General features: G+C 40.4%; 1 protein-coding gene and 1 pseudogene across 2 annotated transcripts; both read left to right on the forward strand.

Annotated features, from left to right (window-relative positions):
* The first annotated feature begins 4,263 nt into the window (after window positions 1-4,263).
* Window positions 4,264-6,325, forward strand: LOC104450882 (bidirectional sugar transporter SWEET1). 2 transcript variants are annotated; one of them, XM_018875755.2, is made up of 7 exons: window positions 4,264-4,458; window positions 4,663-4,701; window positions 4,817-4,853; window positions 4,924-5,019; window positions 5,369-5,648; window positions 5,758-5,877; window positions 6,036-6,325. In XM_018875755.2, exons 2-7 carry the CDS (start codon window positions 4,668-4,670, stop codon window positions 6,198-6,200), a joined length of 732 nt encoding a protein of 243 aa, XP_018731300.2. In that variant the 5' UTR covers window positions 4,264-4,458; window positions 4,663-4,667; the 3' UTR covers window positions 6,201-6,325. The 2 variants fall into 2 exon arrangements, with proteins under 2 accessions (XP_018731300.2, XP_039170690.1); XM_039314756.1 differs by lacking the exon at window positions 5,758-5,877.
* Window positions 6,326-15,887: 9,562 nt separating this feature from the next.
* On the forward strand, window positions 15,888-17,251 carry LOC120294550 (annotated as a pseudogene).
* Window positions 17,252-17,723: the final 472 nt, after the last annotated feature.

Raw genomic sequence — 17,723 nt, forward strand, 5'->3', positions numbered from 1 at the left:
ATCTCCACCTTGCTGTCCTCGTGGACTCATCAGATTTCAAAACCGGTAAGTTTACTCACTAATCTCCGCTTAGGAAGTTAATTATGCTTAAGGGTTGATTAGTTTAGGCTAAGTATCATTTATGTGATTAGTTAGAATGGATTAGTGATTTAATTACTTGTTTATGCATGTTAGGTGGATAGATTGACTTAATTAGCAAGTAGATAGATTTTATTATTTATCTAGATTGGTTCGGAAATTTTCCGGACTCATTTCTGTATTTAATTAGGTTTTTCCGGCCTAAGTTTGCATTTATGGCATTTAAATGTATTTTATTTAATTAATTTCGATATTTATTTAGTTATTAATTATTTTTCGGAAATTAGACTGGAATAGCTGGTGACTGGAATTTCGTGCTGATTGGTTTATTTAATTGGATGCTAATTTGTGCTATTTGATTGATATTTGTAATTTTGAGAATTTATCCCAAAATTGTGTAATTTAAGTATTTAATCAGGAAACATCGGGCGTCGGTTTATAATGCCAAAAATATATTTGTGGACTATATTAAGTGGTGGGATTTTTAGAAAAAAAATGGTATTTTTGCTAAGGCAGACTATGTATCCACACATGATTATTTTTACCGTGTATTATAAAAATGGTGAATTGTCAATTGATGGGAACGATATACTATATCAGCCTGCGGGCCTTGATATATCAGCTTAACGTGAACAATATACTCGCACAACTTTGGCAAGCATATTAAGTATCGCACAGCTTTGGTGAGTAATATAGATATATAGCAGCTTTGGTGAGCGGTATTATTATATATCTATCAACTTTGGTGAGTTATATCATCTATTATCAGCTTAGAATGAACAATGCTTGAATCGGTCAAATTTTATGGATGGTATTGATGGTATTGAATCGAATGGATCGATTGATCAATGTTTTGATTGAATTGAAGTGATTGATTGAGTGTTGAATCGTACTAACTTGCAGGAAGGAACTGATGCAAATGTTCTATCTTGTGTGTACCTAGGTAGCCTTTAGGTGTATTTCCTTTCTAGTCGGAGTTTAGGGGGTGGACTTGTTGAGACGTTATCTCACCCCGTCGTAGGCTAACATTTTCAGATCCTTAGATGGCCATACCTCCCGAGCGTTTTGGCCAGCCGAAGAAGATTACCGAACAGCACTCTCAGATTCCCCTCCTTGGGAGCCAAGGCACCTAGGTCTACGAACTCGTGAGATCTACTGTCTAGGTTGATGCGAGTCTATCCCGGAAGGTATCCCATCAATTCAGATCATGGTATCGTTACAAGCGGATTGGGCCTAGAGAAGGCCCTCTTCTGGAATCTGAGATTCCTAGGTTAGTGCTGGAGATCGCTTTTGGCTAGGTACGACTGACCCTCTTGGTGGTTCAGTGGTAGACCCGAATTCCCTAGAGCCAAAAACCTTAGAGTATTCTATTGAGAGTTTGAATGCTTAAAGGATTTGTAGCCCTCTACTTTTTGTAGACTTGTATATATTGGCTAGTATTGTATTTGACTTAGTATGATGTGTATAAAGATGTATTATGGTTTTCAAAAATTGTGGTCTTGCTTTTGTATCCCATCTTGGTATTGTCTAGGGATTTAATTATTCGCTTCCGCATGCACATTAAAATGAATGGGTTGGTGACACATTCTTGGACGTCGCATTTTTAATCGACCACCGAGGGATGGGCACACGCTCGGAGGATTGGGGTGTGACACTAAACCTTCCGTCAAACTTCATAGACTAAAATAGTATGCCCAATCGTACTTTATACCGGGGTTTTGCCATTATTTACGGTGTTTGGAAGGCTCGTGCAACAGGACATTATTTATAAGACATTACATATATTATTTTAAGTAGTGGTTGTAAAGGCTTTATCTCTTAACTCAGCTCTTACCTTTGGTCTAAAATAAGTTTTTTCCTCGAGTTGAGGCCCGTCTAATGGAAGAGGAAAAGGTAAGATACTTCCAAAAAGTGATGGATTCATTCACGCAAGTAATGGACTTCACCATCAATTATCTTTTTCTAATCAGCTACATATGTTTCTTATGCTATTAGGCATTTTAAAATGATTTATTGACACACCTTTCTGACAAGGCTAAGGTCCTGTGTCTGTGGAAAAAGTACATGCCACTTATGTAATTGATAAAAAGGTTCTTTAGTATGAGCAATAGCACAAGGATTAAGATTGGCTTATAAAATACCATGTCTGTCCAATCACAATTTTTCCCCAAACCTTTTCATTTACAATGTAATATGTCAAACAGTAATCGGTTCTTGGTACATCAAAACAGCGCTAATGATAATTAGTGCTAACGACAAATGATAGTACTTATATTCCGGAAATTATGTTTCTTGGACTTTTGATGAATGTGAGTGGAAGTATTGGAAGCACATTCGTCATAGAAATTCGGGGCTTCTTGACGGCAGGAATTGCAGTTCTATTTCGCTTGTTCTTATGGGGAAAAGCTACTTTTGTTGGGAAAAGTCCATATGGTGTTATGTTTTTAAAGCAATCACTTATAATCTAATCAATGGTGGAAGAAGCCTTTTGAGAAACTTTTCTTTTGCACCATGAGCATATGGCACAAAGGTCCATGATGCGATTTTCTCCATCGCGATTTTGTCCCATGCGATTTTGGTTTATTTATTAGAGATAATGTTCAGGTGCACGTTTGTGAGTAGTGGGCAAAAGAGATCTTATAATGAATATGTGGTGTAAAGTGAAATATATAATATATCTTATTTAATTCATAACTGATTGTTTTAAATTTTTCAATACATGTGAATCTAACTAGATATATACAAGTTTAAATTTAGGCTTTCTTAGTGATGATCTTGAGTGAAGATATCGGGATTTTGTACCGTGATCCAACAAATTGGTATTGGAGCTAATGGTTGAATGGTGGTTTATTCAAAATGAATATTGACGTTTCATGAAATATCCATGTAAGGAATTTTAGATATGACTCTTATTTAAGGTAGTGGATTGTGTCCACATAGCTTCTCGCGGAGCTTGGCTGGGCCAAGGCGATTAAGGATAGAGTTTGAATGGCGAAAGTTGTCTACGTCAACATGTACCACATTTAGTTGGGCAATGGAAATTTTAATTGAGATAAAACGCCTAGCATGCAATGTTCAAAGTTCCACATGCTATCCATTAATTTGGGAAAAAAATTGACTCACCACGTTCACTTAAAATCATGGCGGATGCCTATAAATACATCTTAACAGCTATATATATATATATATATATATATACACACACAGCTATATGTATATATTATTGAGGTCCTTTAAATTTACGTAACAAACGTATATCCTAAATTGTTCCTTTTAAAAATGGATACATGATCAGCACTGTAAACTTTTAATTGTGAAATTCTTTCTTTGAAATTGCGATATTCTTTACAATTTTTTTTTTCCCTTTTTGTTTTCTCTCTTCTTCCACTGAATCATAAGTGAAACCCCTTCATGCCGGAGCAGCCGTCATGACTTCCACCGCCTTCAAGAACTCCATTGTCGCCTCCTTTTATTACCTCTCTCTCTCTCTCTCTCTCTCTCTCTCTCTCTCTCTCTCTCTCTCTCTCTTTCTCTCTCTCTCTATGCCTTCAACTAAGCTAGCGACCTTAAATTGAAAGTCACCACCTTCAATTGACCCGGATTGAAGGTCGCGTGAGGCTGGTGACCTCTTAATAGTGAGCAAGAATTGCTATCGTGCTACTCTCTCTCTCTCCACTGAGTTGATTGTTAATATGTCAACTATCTAATATAATTTACAATGCAAATTTCTTCTTGAATTTGAGGGATCCATAGCATATTATTTAAGTGGAGTTTTAATGACCTTTTGTACTCTTAAATTCTTAAACCCACGCTTCAAATTTCACATGGAGTGAAAAGTAAGAGTCGAATGATTCATAGATAGTGGTTCCCTCCCAAGTGCTACCTTTTTAAGTATTATTTTGAGAGTTTGGCTCATTTGGATTAGATTGGATAGTGAATTCAGCTAAATATCCAGAGGGTCTCCGTCCGGGCGGCAAAAAAAAAAATGTATGAAACTAATTATTTTCTACAGCAGTAAATCCACTCCGCACAGGTATATTAAGAAAATGAGCATCATATGAACAGAACGTTCCACTTAGAAAGTGTGATCTTTGTCACCCATCTGACAAAGTACATCAACTTGCCCACGGCAGACGCCTGCTTAAAGCTTTACGAATTCTAGCTTCACCATCCCCCACATAGAAAACATACCAATTTTCCATGAGAAAAGTAGAAAGGATGCTCCACTAGGGTTTTTCTTCTGTTCATTGCAATTGGTTTCACCGTAGAATAATGCTAGAAATTCTAAGACTCGGTTATCATCGAGCGATGCAATAGACTTCGGTCGAGTGTTGGAACATGAACCATTTATTTGAAAGTCCGGCTAAAAGTCCAGCTACGGTTTGTTATCCCTTCATCCATCGTCTTTTGTTAAGGGCCTCAGTTCACCTAGCATTATTCTTCTCTATATAAACTAGTAGCCCAATCTGCTCTTGTCATGCTTATTAACCTTTCCGAGTTTTCAAGACTGGAAAGCTGTCGCTCCTCATCAACTTACCTGATTTCACTTCCTTCTAACTTGGTTCTGATCAACCCATATCGCAGGAAACATGCATGTCCTACTTTTCTTGAGCGGTGTTCTTGGTACCTTTTTATGTCTCAATCTCAGTTGTACATTTCTTCTTTCTTTTCAATTATTCTTCTGTCCTCACACGCCCTTAGTTTTAACCCTGTGCAACTTGCTGTGTTCCAAATGTAGGAAATGCAACTGGTCTGTTCCTTTTCTTGGCGCCTATGTGAGTCATATAGCGTCTCACTTGCTTTCTTATCATGGCTGGAAACTTGAAAGAAACATAATTCTTGCAGGGTTACGTTCAAGAGGATCATAAGAAACCGGTCAACTGAGCAGTTCTCTGGCATCCCCTACGTGATGACACTTTTGAATTGCATCGTCTTCACTTGGTAAACTCTCCTGATGATGTAAATTCTACAAGTGCTTCTAAACAAATCACACGAATGCGACTAAAGAATGATAGCCAGTTGTGAGCTAGTTACTCTACTATCACCAATCCACACTAATCAGTTTTTTATCAGATCAGAAATACCAATCTTCTGCCATCCCATTTATCCCGAAAATTGTTAAGTTATGTTGTTTATTGCGATTACAAACTTTTAAAACTTAGTTGATTGTCCAGTTAAACTGAACCCGAATGCTCTCTCCTTTACCTTCCCTGTTCTCTAGCTTCTTCCAATCAACCTCGCGTGAATAGTCTATCTATGTTTACTTATGCAAGACCGACTGGCTTAACAGGTATGGCCTCCCATTTGTTTCACGAAACAATATTCTCATATGGACCATTAATGCCACTGGAGGTGTGATTGAATTCACATACATAGTGATCTTCATTATATTCGGACCAAAAAAGGAGAGGATGAAAGTTATGGGACTCTTTGCTCTTATTATGACTGTGTTCTCAGCCATCGCCTCCATCTCCCTCCTTGCGTTGCATGGAAACACCAGGAAATTCTTCTGCGGCGTTGCTGCGGCCCTTTTCTCTACTGTTATGTTTGCTTCGCCTCTCTCAGTCATGGTAAGATCACTCCATCATGACAAACCCTAGAGCAGGACCTCATATTCAGTCAAGATTGCATTTAATCATTCACAGTTAAGTTTCCAACGTTTTCCACGGATTCTTGCAGAGGTTGGTGATCAAAACAAAGAGTGTAGAGTTCATGCCATTTTTCTTGTCACTGTTTGCATTCCTATGTGCCCTGTCGTGGCTCATCTACGGCCTTCTTAGCGGCGACCCGTTCGTCCTTGTACGCTACAACCCCTATATTTTTGCTTATTATCTGTGGAAATTACTTCAGCATCACAATTTCTTTACATCGTTATTGAAGTCAGCATCTGTCAAAAAGTGTAACATCATCCCTTAGTATATTTGAAGTTGAGGAAATTGATGTTAATGTCACCGCAGGTGCCTAATGTATTCGGAACTGGACTTGGGATTGCCCAGCTGATCTTGTATGCAATCTACTACAAGAACAGGAATCACAGCGAAAGCGCCATTAAGGATGACTTCATCGAGATGGATCTCGAAAATATTGATCAAGTGAAGAAGCCAGATTCAAGGCATCTTTAATTTCTTTCCAGAAAAGACTACCCGTTCCCTTGAATGTAATATGAACTTATTGCAGTTGAGTTCACCTAGATCACTTGAAAGGGATAATGGAGTTGCTATGTATGAGTGATGTGACAAATTTTACGCGATAGCTATCACCTAATAAATGAAATTATGGTTTTTCCTTCTTTTTTTCATTTTCCCTTCAATTAGTTTGACTTTGGCTCACCGGAAGTCGCCGGTCAAAGTCTTTATGCAGAAGGAATGATGCAACCAATTTGATTAGAGTGGCATTAAGTATCTGTGCTAGCTAGGATACGGGGAATCCTAATTTCATTTGTTGCAAAAGAATTTTACTATTTAAGTGAACAAATATTTTTACCTAGAGTTAATGAGTAAAATTAATTTATTTTTAGAGGGATGAGTATTTCCATATTTGGTTTATATTTAGAACTTAAATATGAAAGTAAAAAATTTGCAAAAGAGTTTCAGATGAGATAACGTGACGGAGAAGTTGAATTACTATTAGTGTATTCTTTCTTATGATGAGAAGGGTCGCTTAAAATAAGGAAGCAGGGAAGGTCTTATTTTCTCATGGATTAGTAAAATCTACCGTGATTAGTGGTCTAAGCATGAGAACGATAGTATTTGATAACACAAAGAAAAAATTTGTACCATTAGCTTAAATCACTCGTCAATTTGATTGCTCATATATCATTTAAATCAGCCTGAAAAAAATTGTGGAAGAGGTGAGTAACCACAAGCATAATATTCACTAGTTTTTTCTGGTAAGAGTGCCAATTTTTTAAAATTGAGACACCCTAATGCATTGAGATTTGGCTAATATAAGGGATTATACTATAACGTAGTAAATGATAAATCGTCGTCTAGACACATGGCGGACGTAGAATGAGAAAAAGTATCTTAAATTCGGTACCGTACCGGCCTTTTCTTCCTAACGAATTGCCACGTCTCTATTGCTCGAGGAGTGAAGGTAATTAAAGGCTTGACCAAATGCAATCTCTAAATTTGTCTCCCCTTTACCAAATGCTAGATATCATATATTATAGGCCGCATTTGGCACAGCTTCAAGAAGGGACAGTGAGCATCTATGATGTTTCTTCAGTGAAAGTTGGGCCGTTTGATAAAAAATTTTGCACCTCTTTGAATGAAAGCTAGCAGTGGTCAAACCCAAAACTAAAGACAGGTTCTCCCTTACTCTGGCTTTGCAACACTTTCGAAAAGCCTTTTCTAAGAATTAATGATTTTTTTCAGTTGTCATTCTTGCTCTCAGAAACTTGGTAAAATTATGCTTTTACCCCCAAATGCCCTGTGGATATTACAAACTCAAGCAGTCGCATGCGACCTTAGACTAATGGCCCATCAACTTGACCGCAAAGTTGCTAGACCAAGGGTTGATCGGCCAAGGTTGAGATTTGGTATGATGAGGTCAACTGGCATTAGATGTAGTGTGAGGGGACTCAATCAATGTGAAGCGACAAGGGTTGACTACTAGAGATCTCGTGCGATAAGGCTCAAACAGCGCGAGATCTAGTTGTCAAAGGTCAACAACCCAAGTGTCGATCAACAGAGATCTGATGTGACGAGGCCGCTCATCGATGCTCGCCTTTGGTGGTCACTGATGCTCGCCTTAGGTTGCCGCTGGAGATCACCCAATATCCCTACCCTCTTTGTCGATGCTTTACAAAATATACGCCAAAAATCAATCATGGAAACGCTGTTTACTTTCAACAAATACTCTTTCAGTTAAAGATCTCCGATTAAATGATAAAAGCTCTTTCAAATGCTCCGGGAGAATTACCAAAAAAGCTCTAAACCTATTGCAATTGTGTCAATTCAGTCATAAATTTTTTTTTGACAAATTTAGTCCTAAATCTTTTATTTTTATTCCGAGTTCAGTCCATCCGGCCAAAATTAGCTGGCCGGTGCCGATGTGGCAGCCCGACGTGCCGGCGAGCTTTTTAATAATATTTCATTTTTTATTAATTTCTTTTCTTTTTCATTTTTTCCCTCCTCCCTCCTCCCTCCTCCTTCCTTGGGCTCCGGCGGGGCGAGGACGTCTTGCCGGACGCGACGGCGAGCCCTCCTTGCCGTCGCCGGGCGCAAGCTCGCCTCGCGCGGCGACCGTGAGCGAGCTCGCGCCTAGTGACCGCGAGGGGGCTCGCCGTCACGTACGGGCGAGGGCTCCTCACCCCACCGGATCGCCTTAGTCTAGTGACTCGCCAGCCCGGCCGATCGGCGGAGCCTAAGGAAGGAGGAGGGAGGAGGGAAAAAAAAAGGAAAAAGGAAAAAATTAATAAAAAATAAAATATTATTAAAAAAAAACTTGCCGGCACCGACTAAATTTTGGCTGGATGGACTGAACTCGGAACAAAAATAAAAGGTTTAAGACTAAATTGGTCAAAAAAAAGTTTATGACTGAATTAGCACAATTGCAATAGGTTTAGGACTTTTTTGGTAATTCTCCCGAGGCTCGCCTCGCCCGACGATCGCGAGGCGAGCTTGCGCCGCCGACGGCGAGGCCCCCTCGCCGATCCGGGAGGGCTCGACTCACGGTCGCCGCGCGAGGCGAGCCCTGCCGATTCGGCGAGGGGGCTCGCCGTCGCGTTTGGCGAGGGCTCGCCTCGCCCGACGACCGCGAGCGAGCTCGCGCCCAGCAATGGTGAGGCCCCCCCTCGCCGGATCCGGCGAGGGCCCGACTCACGGCCGCTGGGCGAGGCGAGCCCTCGCCGATCCGGCGATGGGGGCTCGCCGTCGCGTCTGGCAAGGCCTCCTCGCCGATCCAGCGGGCTCGCCCGCCGGATCACCTCAATCCGACGACCGGCCAGCCCGGCGGGTCGCCCAGCCTAAGGAAGGAGGAAGAGAGAGGAGGGAAAAAAAGGAAAAAGGAAAAAAGAATTAATAAAAATTTTAAAAATAAAATATTATTAAAAAAAAAAGCACGTTGGCGCCGGCCGGCTGCCACGTCGGCGCCGGCCAATTTTGGCCGGATGGACTGAACTAGAATAAAAGTAAGAGATTTAGGACTAAATTAGCCAAAAAAAGTTTATGATTGAATTGGCACAATAGCAATAGGTTTATGACTTTTTGGTAATTCTCCCAAATGCTCCCTATGCCCATCTTAGATAGGAGAGACTTTCCTGTGTGATTACAAAACCCATCCCCAGATAGTCCCTCACATTATGTGATTAGTCAGATGCTCATTTTGAGGACTCTTTAACTATTGTAAAAAGGATAAGATCATTAATATAGTATTACAGCAGGGCTCCATTTAGGAGATGTGAGGTTGGAGAACACAGTAGACCTAAGCTGATCCTATAGGGTAGGGGGTCTGATTGACGGGGCGAAAGCTCTTGCATGGTGCATCGTATAGTCGGTTCCTAATGTGGCAATCAAGCATGAATGGATTGGATCGCACTTAGAATACGAGGATTATCATTGGCCAATGCTTTAAGTGGGGAGAATTTGTTGTACCCGAAAACCCTTTTCGAAAAAAAGATGGTATTTTTGAGTGACTCACAAGACCCACCTTGAATAGTGTTTCGCCGGCTTTGTTTCCCGCAAAAAATCTTTCACCAAATGCTACGTTTTGATTTCATTATTGGAGACTCAGGTTATGTGTTGACTTGCACAAAGAATGTCAAATGCAGTGATAAATTTTATTCTCAACTTGTATATACAATCCTAACAATTGATGCTCAAATGACTCGAAGACTAATAGCTTTTGAGTACATATTATACTAGAATCTAATCAATGATGTAACCTAGACACAAGTAATTAAATAGCCTATACTTCGAACTCAAACTACATCGGAATTTAATCTATGACACAGCCTGCTTTAGGTATATTGCTGTAATTTAATTAATAGCAATACTCCTAAATAGCAAACATAACGTCGAAATTTAATTGAAGACGCTTAGCTTGTGAGACAATACTAAAATTTAATTAAAGATGTTGAATCGGATAGAGATGTACGTCGAAATTCAATGTACGACGGGAATCTTGAAGGACTACAACTAAAAATTTAATAAAGTAAAGATAAAGTAAAAATAATTGTTATGTTATGCGAGGGGCTTCCTCAATGAACATACTTGGTATTATAGGGTGAATTGGTAGTCATTAGTTGACTTCTTCTCCATGGATGCTACTCTTTGCATTCTTCATGTTTTTATCTCTTCTTGGCAACTTTATCTTCCATGACTCAGCAAACTCGTTTGGCAGCCGGCAGACAAACCCCCGAGGCCGCACAAGTGAACCACCACCCCGTGCAAGCGGTTAAGGCACCAAGTGCCTTCGATGATAACCCCTCACCTTGAGCAAGGATCAACGGGGCCTTATCCAATGGAGTCACCACGGCGGGTGATTTCTTGGCAACTTTATCCATAAGCTATTTCTTGATTTATCGACGATACTTTTTAATGGCTTGCTATTTTTATGCGCATTTCACACAACAATTATTTTCACTTGAGCTCTAATGCTAATTTTACTTAAATTCAAACATAATGCACCATTCCCATAGCTTGACACATGGCAATTAATTATCTAGCTGTTGACTTTGGAATTTGTGTTTAGAATCCCATCGACACTAGCTCAAGTCCCCTTCGCGAATGTTGGTTGTCCCTAACTTTCACTAGCAAAACAGAAGCATTTTGCTTTTATTATTCCCCTTGTGATTAACACGTGACAAACGGGGTGTTTTTGGGTATTTGCTTTTACCCTTTTTTGAATTTATTTCTTTTAAAGAAATACCTTGTTTCCGCACGACTTTCCAAGGCGATCATAATTTTCTATCTTCTTACGTCTTTTCCCTGATATGGCTTTTCATTCCCTATATTATCTGGACACGTTTTCTCTAATTTCATAGGTAACTATTTCCTCCCGCATTTTTAGTCGTCATCTTCTACCGGTATCTCCTTAGAGATTCTATTGCTATATTTCGTCTTCTTACCCTATTTCGAGATTCTCTTTTGCGATTCCCTTTCTTCTCTACTTCATCATCCACCATGGCACTAAAGAAGGCCTTTGATTATGACTTATCAAGCTACATCAGCAATTTGGATGCTCTCCAAATGGGGGAACATGCTAAAAGATTGTTGCTTTAGTTTGTTGGATGTTGTTGATGACATGATAAGTTGTTTTCTCTTGGGTCCCAATCCCATTGACCATAACAAAGTCGCTCCTCCACTCAAGGCTTATTTTCCTACTAAACATGAGACTTTGGCCTTCCAACATTGCTCCTTCTAAGACATTTTGTCTTTAGTTTATCCTCGATTTCACGAGTTTCCCTCATTTGAAGCAAATTTTCATAGATGGTACCTCCAACTAAAAGATGATGAACCAACCTAACTCATTTGGATAGGTGCTAGGATTGAGAAGGCACTTGCAATTAGTATGTCTTCTTATGGCATAAACTTGGGACTGGTTGGGCTTGCGGTATACTTTTGGTCTCCTCTGACTAATTGCTTTCTTTTTCCTTAGGGACCTATGACCATCATCACTCTTCTAGAGATGTATACCCTAGCAGGCTATTAACTGATTGGTCATTCTGTCGAGCAATTGCCTATAGTTGATATCTCTTTTTTCATTCCATATAGAGTTCTTGCATACAGTAAGTTCCTTGAATGATATGGTAGAGCGACTAGTCCTATTGATGAAAAGGAACATATCACTTTCTTATTATACTGACCGTTGAAATATGTAGTCTACTATCCTACACTTAAAGTTAATAAGGACTATCTCTAAATAGCTGCAAATCTTGCGCAGAATAGACGCATTACTCTTGCTATAATAGTTTTAGCTTTTATGTATAGAGGTTTTGCCCATACTCCACTAGTAATGAAGGCTGAAAAGAGTAGTGCTATGACATCTTGAAATTTGAGCCCTTCGAGGGAAGAATGAACGTCAATTTCGTCAATGCATTGTTAGTTGATTCCACTCGGAATTGATTACTCCAGACATACTGACCTTGAGAGGAAATGCTAATGAAGACAGAACTCGTACGACTAAAGAATTTGACTTGAGAAAACGACTTGACCGTGAGACTTGCGTGAGGACAATCTTATAGATAGGCCAGCCGATTTTAAGGACAACTAGAAGTCAATTCGTGGACAGAACTTAATGGAACGACGGGTGATTCCGTTTACTATTATTGAGATCGTGAATGACCTTATGTCGATCCTCAGTAATCGTGTACTTTAAAATAAGAATCTATCACCCGCAATTTCATGTAGTCAAGGATGTCCATGCGTCGAGATGTTTTGAACATGGTTTGGCACAAGTCAATTACACGTGAATCCTCAAAGCTGCTTATCCGTTTGAGTTGTACCTAAAATGACATTAGGGCGAAATTGACATGGCATGAGAACTAAATATTGGACTTCAAATTATTAAGAACGTCCGGGACGGACTTTGGATGATGCTACTTTGACAGTTGATAGCGCCAATTAATTCGAGTACTTGGAAAAGGGATTTTCGGATCGAGAAAATGAGCCCGTGAAGACATGGGCCAGGCTAGGCAAGCGTGGGCCTTAGGCCCAAGGTGGGATAGCCACCATGGTGGGCCTAAGGCAAGCAAGTGAACCCATGGTGCCCAATCCACTATTTTCTCTTCCAAGCCCATTACCTAGCCTTAAGCCCATTTGAGCCAATCAATTCCCAAGCCCATTACTATTCATTTCCAAGCCGATTTTTTAGGCCCACCCATCAATTTTGGCCCAAGGGCAGATTGGGAATTTGTGCAAGGTGGAAATGACCATTTTGCTCCTAAAAGCAAGTGAATAAGGCAAAATGAAGAGAGAGAAGATGATGTCATTGCATGGGAACTTGAGGCAACCCTTTATGGCCTTCTTGGAGAGTGCACCAGCCCTCACTTAACTCTTTCTCTCCTCTTCAACTCCATTTTGACCGGACCCCTCTCTCCTTTGTTTTTCCCTTTCTTCTTCATTATGCTCCTGCAGACCTTCTTGTGAAAAGTGGAGTTGATTGTTGCCTTCCCGTGGGAACCAACGTGCATGCCACCCACCACTATGCTTAGGACACCTAGACCGTTTGCCCTAACTTGGCCGTTCGTCGATTGGAGCCACTGGCTGACCCACTGGCTGGCCAGAAGCCAGCGATAGTTTGATCATCTAGCCTTGTTCTGCTCCAGCTGACCTTTCTCCGAAAAATTGAGTTGTTTATTGCCTTCATGTGAGAATCAGCTTTTGTGCCACCCACTACCATGTCTAAGAGGGCTAGACCGTATGGACGAGCTTGACCTCTCACCGAATGAAGCCGTTGGCCAACCCGCCTGTCGGCCAAAAGCAGCCCCTCACTAGACCGCTTGGAGCCCGCCCGATTTCGCCTTTTCAGCTATTTTTCTTCCATTCCAACCCTTCCTCCGCCCATCCCAGCCACCAGCAACTCCCCTTCAACCCCCAGGTGCCGCCGATTGCCGGCCAATCTCTCGTCAAAGCTCCAATCAGCCGCCCATCTCCGTTTCTCCTCTGGCAGTCTAATTTTTGGGAGTTTCAGTGGGATGCAGAGCTTGTGGCTGTTGTTTCAGCCTTGGGACTTCCTTGAATCATCGTGGAAGAAGTCCCGGTGCATAGCCACCGTCGTCGTCACCACATCCGTGTCTTCGGCCTGCTTAAAGGGTGAGTTTAGCTCATAATCCTTCGATTAGTGCCTAAACTTGCTTAGGGTTGGTTTAGTTAGGATTAATTATGGTTTAAGAGGTTTAATTAAGTTGCATTAGCCTTAAGATAGGTGGTTATATGGATGGATTAGATTAGTTTATCTTAATCTCACTTTATTTGCTTAATTGTGCTTATGTGTTTAACTAAGCTTGTTTTGCTTAATTAATTGTTTGTTTGTTTTAATTAATGTTTTATTAATTTCAGATTTTTAATTTATTATTTATTAAATTCTAGAAATTTACTGTTCACGTGCATTGTTCACCCAAGATCACGTTTTCACACGCACTTTGTTCACGTGCATTGTTCATCTTGAATGCGAAAAATGATCTAATTTCATATGTGTTGATTTTATGAGGTGAATGGGCATGTAAATGCGTGGACATCCGCATGAATTGAGTGATTTTCACGAAAATGGGAAAAAATGGTTGTTTAAGGGACATAGGAGATGGACTGCTTTTATGAAAAAGTGAGTTGTGTTGAGAAAACCGATTGGTTGTCAGCAGGTAAAGAACTAAGTGCTACACGATAGCATAACTACGTGAGAGCCACCTCTAGTAACTTGAACTATTGCTTATCATAGTCGAGAACTAAGTGCTACACGACAGCATGATTGCGTGAGAGCCACCTCTAGTAACTTGAACTATTACTTATCATAGTTGAGAACTAAATGCTACACGACAATATGACTGCGTGGGAGCCACCTCTAGTAACTTGAACTATTACTAATTAAGGTCAGGGACTAAGTGCTATGCGATATCAGAAGTTCGTGGGGAGAGGGCACCTCTAGAACCTTGAGCCGAGTATTGAGCATTGAGTCGGATTATTAAGTGGGACTGTTGAATTTGAATTTTTAGAGTGAGATGGTTGGGCCTTATTATGGGATAAAATTGTGTGGCACGGTATGGGACGTGTCATAATGATTTTACCTTATAATCGGGACTCATGTGATTAATTGATATGTGTTATGTGATGCACTAATGTGCAAGAACGCATAAGAATCATTGCATCGTTGATTCAGTCATGCATGAGTTAAGCACATTGTTTATGGCGCACACGCATGAATCGATAACGTGCGGGGTGTGGCAATGGCTAGGTGAGATCGCTTGTGACACGACTTATATGTGATTGATGAACTGTATCATCCAATGGCTATGTGCATTGCGTGTATTGTACTAAGTTATAACGTGCAGGGTATGGCATACCAGGTAAAGTTGCATGCGGACTGACTATTGCTTATTGGTTGTTAATCTTTGGTTTGTTTGTGTGGTGTTTCTGAAGAGATACCCTAAGTTGAGTTGGTGTCCTAACCGGGGGCTTAGGGGATGACTTGTTGAGATTTTAATCTCACTGATTATTGTATAACCATTTTCAAATCCCTAGTATGAATAATTCGGAGCTTGAGGCGAAAGGGTCAAGAGCATGGATGGCTCAGTAGTTCTTACCAAAATGGATGACAACCATTTCGATTCAACGAGTATATTAGGATCCTGTGAACTCTTAATCGCTCTTTGAAACTTGAGATGAAATCTCATCATTTCAAAAAGTTTTGAATACAAACTCGAGTGAGAAAAATATGTTGCGCTAAGATTATTTGCTTCAACAGTAACCCCACTCCCCATTAGTAGATTATAAAAATGACCACAACAAATATACGGAACGTTCCACTAAGAAAGTGTGATCAATGTCACCTTCTAATCTAACTTTTTAGCAATTATGGCTAACTTTTAAATTACAGAAAGATTTGCTTCGGACAGAATTCTTGCTTCACCTCTTCCATAGAGTATTTTAAGCTCCTATTCAAGTTTGGCAGAATCCACTTTGGAACAGAAGAGAAAGTTCCACTAATCTTTGTCTACTCTCGTCATATTAGAGTTGTTCATCTCTATATATCAACGAACCAGAGTTACTGACATTACCAAATTAGTAAGGCCTTCAACTTCAGGGCAGATTTGTTGTTGTCACTTCGCCTTATTTTCTTTCTTCTCACTTGCTTTTGACCTGAGAAAAGCCATGGGCCTTCTCCGTTTCTTGTGCGGCGTTCTCGGTACGGCGTTTTCCATTCTGATTTCTGCATTTCTTCTTGTCATTCGGTCCCCGTCCTCTTTCATTGCTTTATTTGTTCTCCGCGCTTTCCCTGTTTCCAACATAGGAAATGCAGTCGGTCTGTTCCTTTTCTTGGCGCCTATGTAAGTCACAGTGTATCGTCTTGCTAAGTTATTGTTCCATCTTTTTCGCTAAAACTTGTGAAGCTGCATAACTATTCTAGCATGACGTTCAAGAGGATCATAAGAAGCCAGTCGACCGAGCAGTTCTCTGGCGTCCCCTATGTGATAAGCCTACTTAATTGTCTCTTCTACACTTGGTGAGTTCTGCAAGATTCATAACAATAAGCACAATGTTTCTAAGGCACTAATCGACTCATTTTCTATCTAATCAACCAAACTTGTGCGTATGTCTATTTATACATGGCTAAATTTTTTAAAAGGTATGGACTACCATTCATGTCGTCGGACAACCTTCTGATATCGATCGTTAGTGGCATAGGAGTAGTGATTGAATTCACGTTTCAATCTTCATCACATACGGACCAAAGAAGGAGAGGGCGAAGATCATCGGACATTGTTCTCTTGCTCTGATTCTTTTCATAACATTTGCCTTTGTCTCCCCCTTCGCCCTGCATGGGAAGACCCGGAAACTCTTATGTGGCATCACGCTCGACATTTCCTCTACTATCATGTATGCTTCACCTTTATCAGTCATGGTAAGATCTTAATTGTTAAGATATTGAAATAGATTCCACGTTGTACTCCAACAGTTCAAGTTTTTGGAGTAGGCGATTACACACTCAATTTATGTGAAATACTAATTACATCTTTAAATATGTAGTCGTCATCATCAAAAGGAGAGTTTTCCTAGTACCGGAAGTTCAAATGGTATTTTGAATCAAGCACTTGGTTATATCGGTTTCATTTGGTACATACAGATGTCGGTAATCAAGATGAAGTTCATGCCATTTTCGTTATTGTTGTTCACCTTCTTATGTGGCATTTTCAGGCTCACATACGGCCTTCTTAGTAGGGACCTGTTTCTCATCGTAAGCCATCGCCTTATATCATAATTGTGTGCGTGCGCGCCTGCATGTGGCGAGTCAATCTTCAGAATATGCAATTTGAACTTGACAGTTGAGGGCATTGGACGTAATTTTGTTGCAGGTGCCTAATGGATTGGGGACTGGACTTGGGGCTGCCCAACTGATCTTGTATGCAATATACTGCAAGAACCGGAGTCATATGGCGAACGAGATCACGGATGAATTTGCAGAGACGGACCTTGAAAAGACCGATCAAATGCAGAAACTGAGTTGCCTTGCTTAAGTTTCACAGCTTCAAGCAAAACATGACCAGCCCTCTGGAATCTATTATCATTGCGCGCTGTAATTGGCTTACATCACAAGAAAGAGTTAAACAAAAATATTTCCAGCTCTTATCATTCAAAATCAAGTGGTGACAGACTTAAGTGATGAGGTTATCACTGATATTGCTAGTATGAGTACCTAGAGGGGGGTGAATAGGTGCCTAAACAATTTATCGCTATACGGAAGCGATTCTTAACATATGATAGAAAGTAAATTCTCTCTTAATTAACAAAATGAAATACGATTGAGATAGAGAGAGTGAGGAAGAGAAAATTAAACACAGGATTTATAGTGGTTCGGCTTATTCCAAGCCTACGTCCACTCTTCCGCACTGACAGCCCACCGGCTAGATTTCACTATGATCAAAAGAGAAGTTACAGCACAGCTTTGCCTTGATTCCACAGTGTAGATGTTTTACCACACCTCCTCAA

This window comes from Eucalyptus grandis, chromosome 6 (genome assembly GCF_016545825.1).
Source record: "Eucalyptus grandis isolate ANBG69807.140 chromosome 6, ASM1654582v1, whole genome shotgun sequence".
In the NCBI taxonomy this organism is placed as follows: Eukaryota; Viridiplantae; Streptophyta; class Magnoliopsida; order Myrtales; family Myrtaceae; genus Eucalyptus; species Eucalyptus grandis.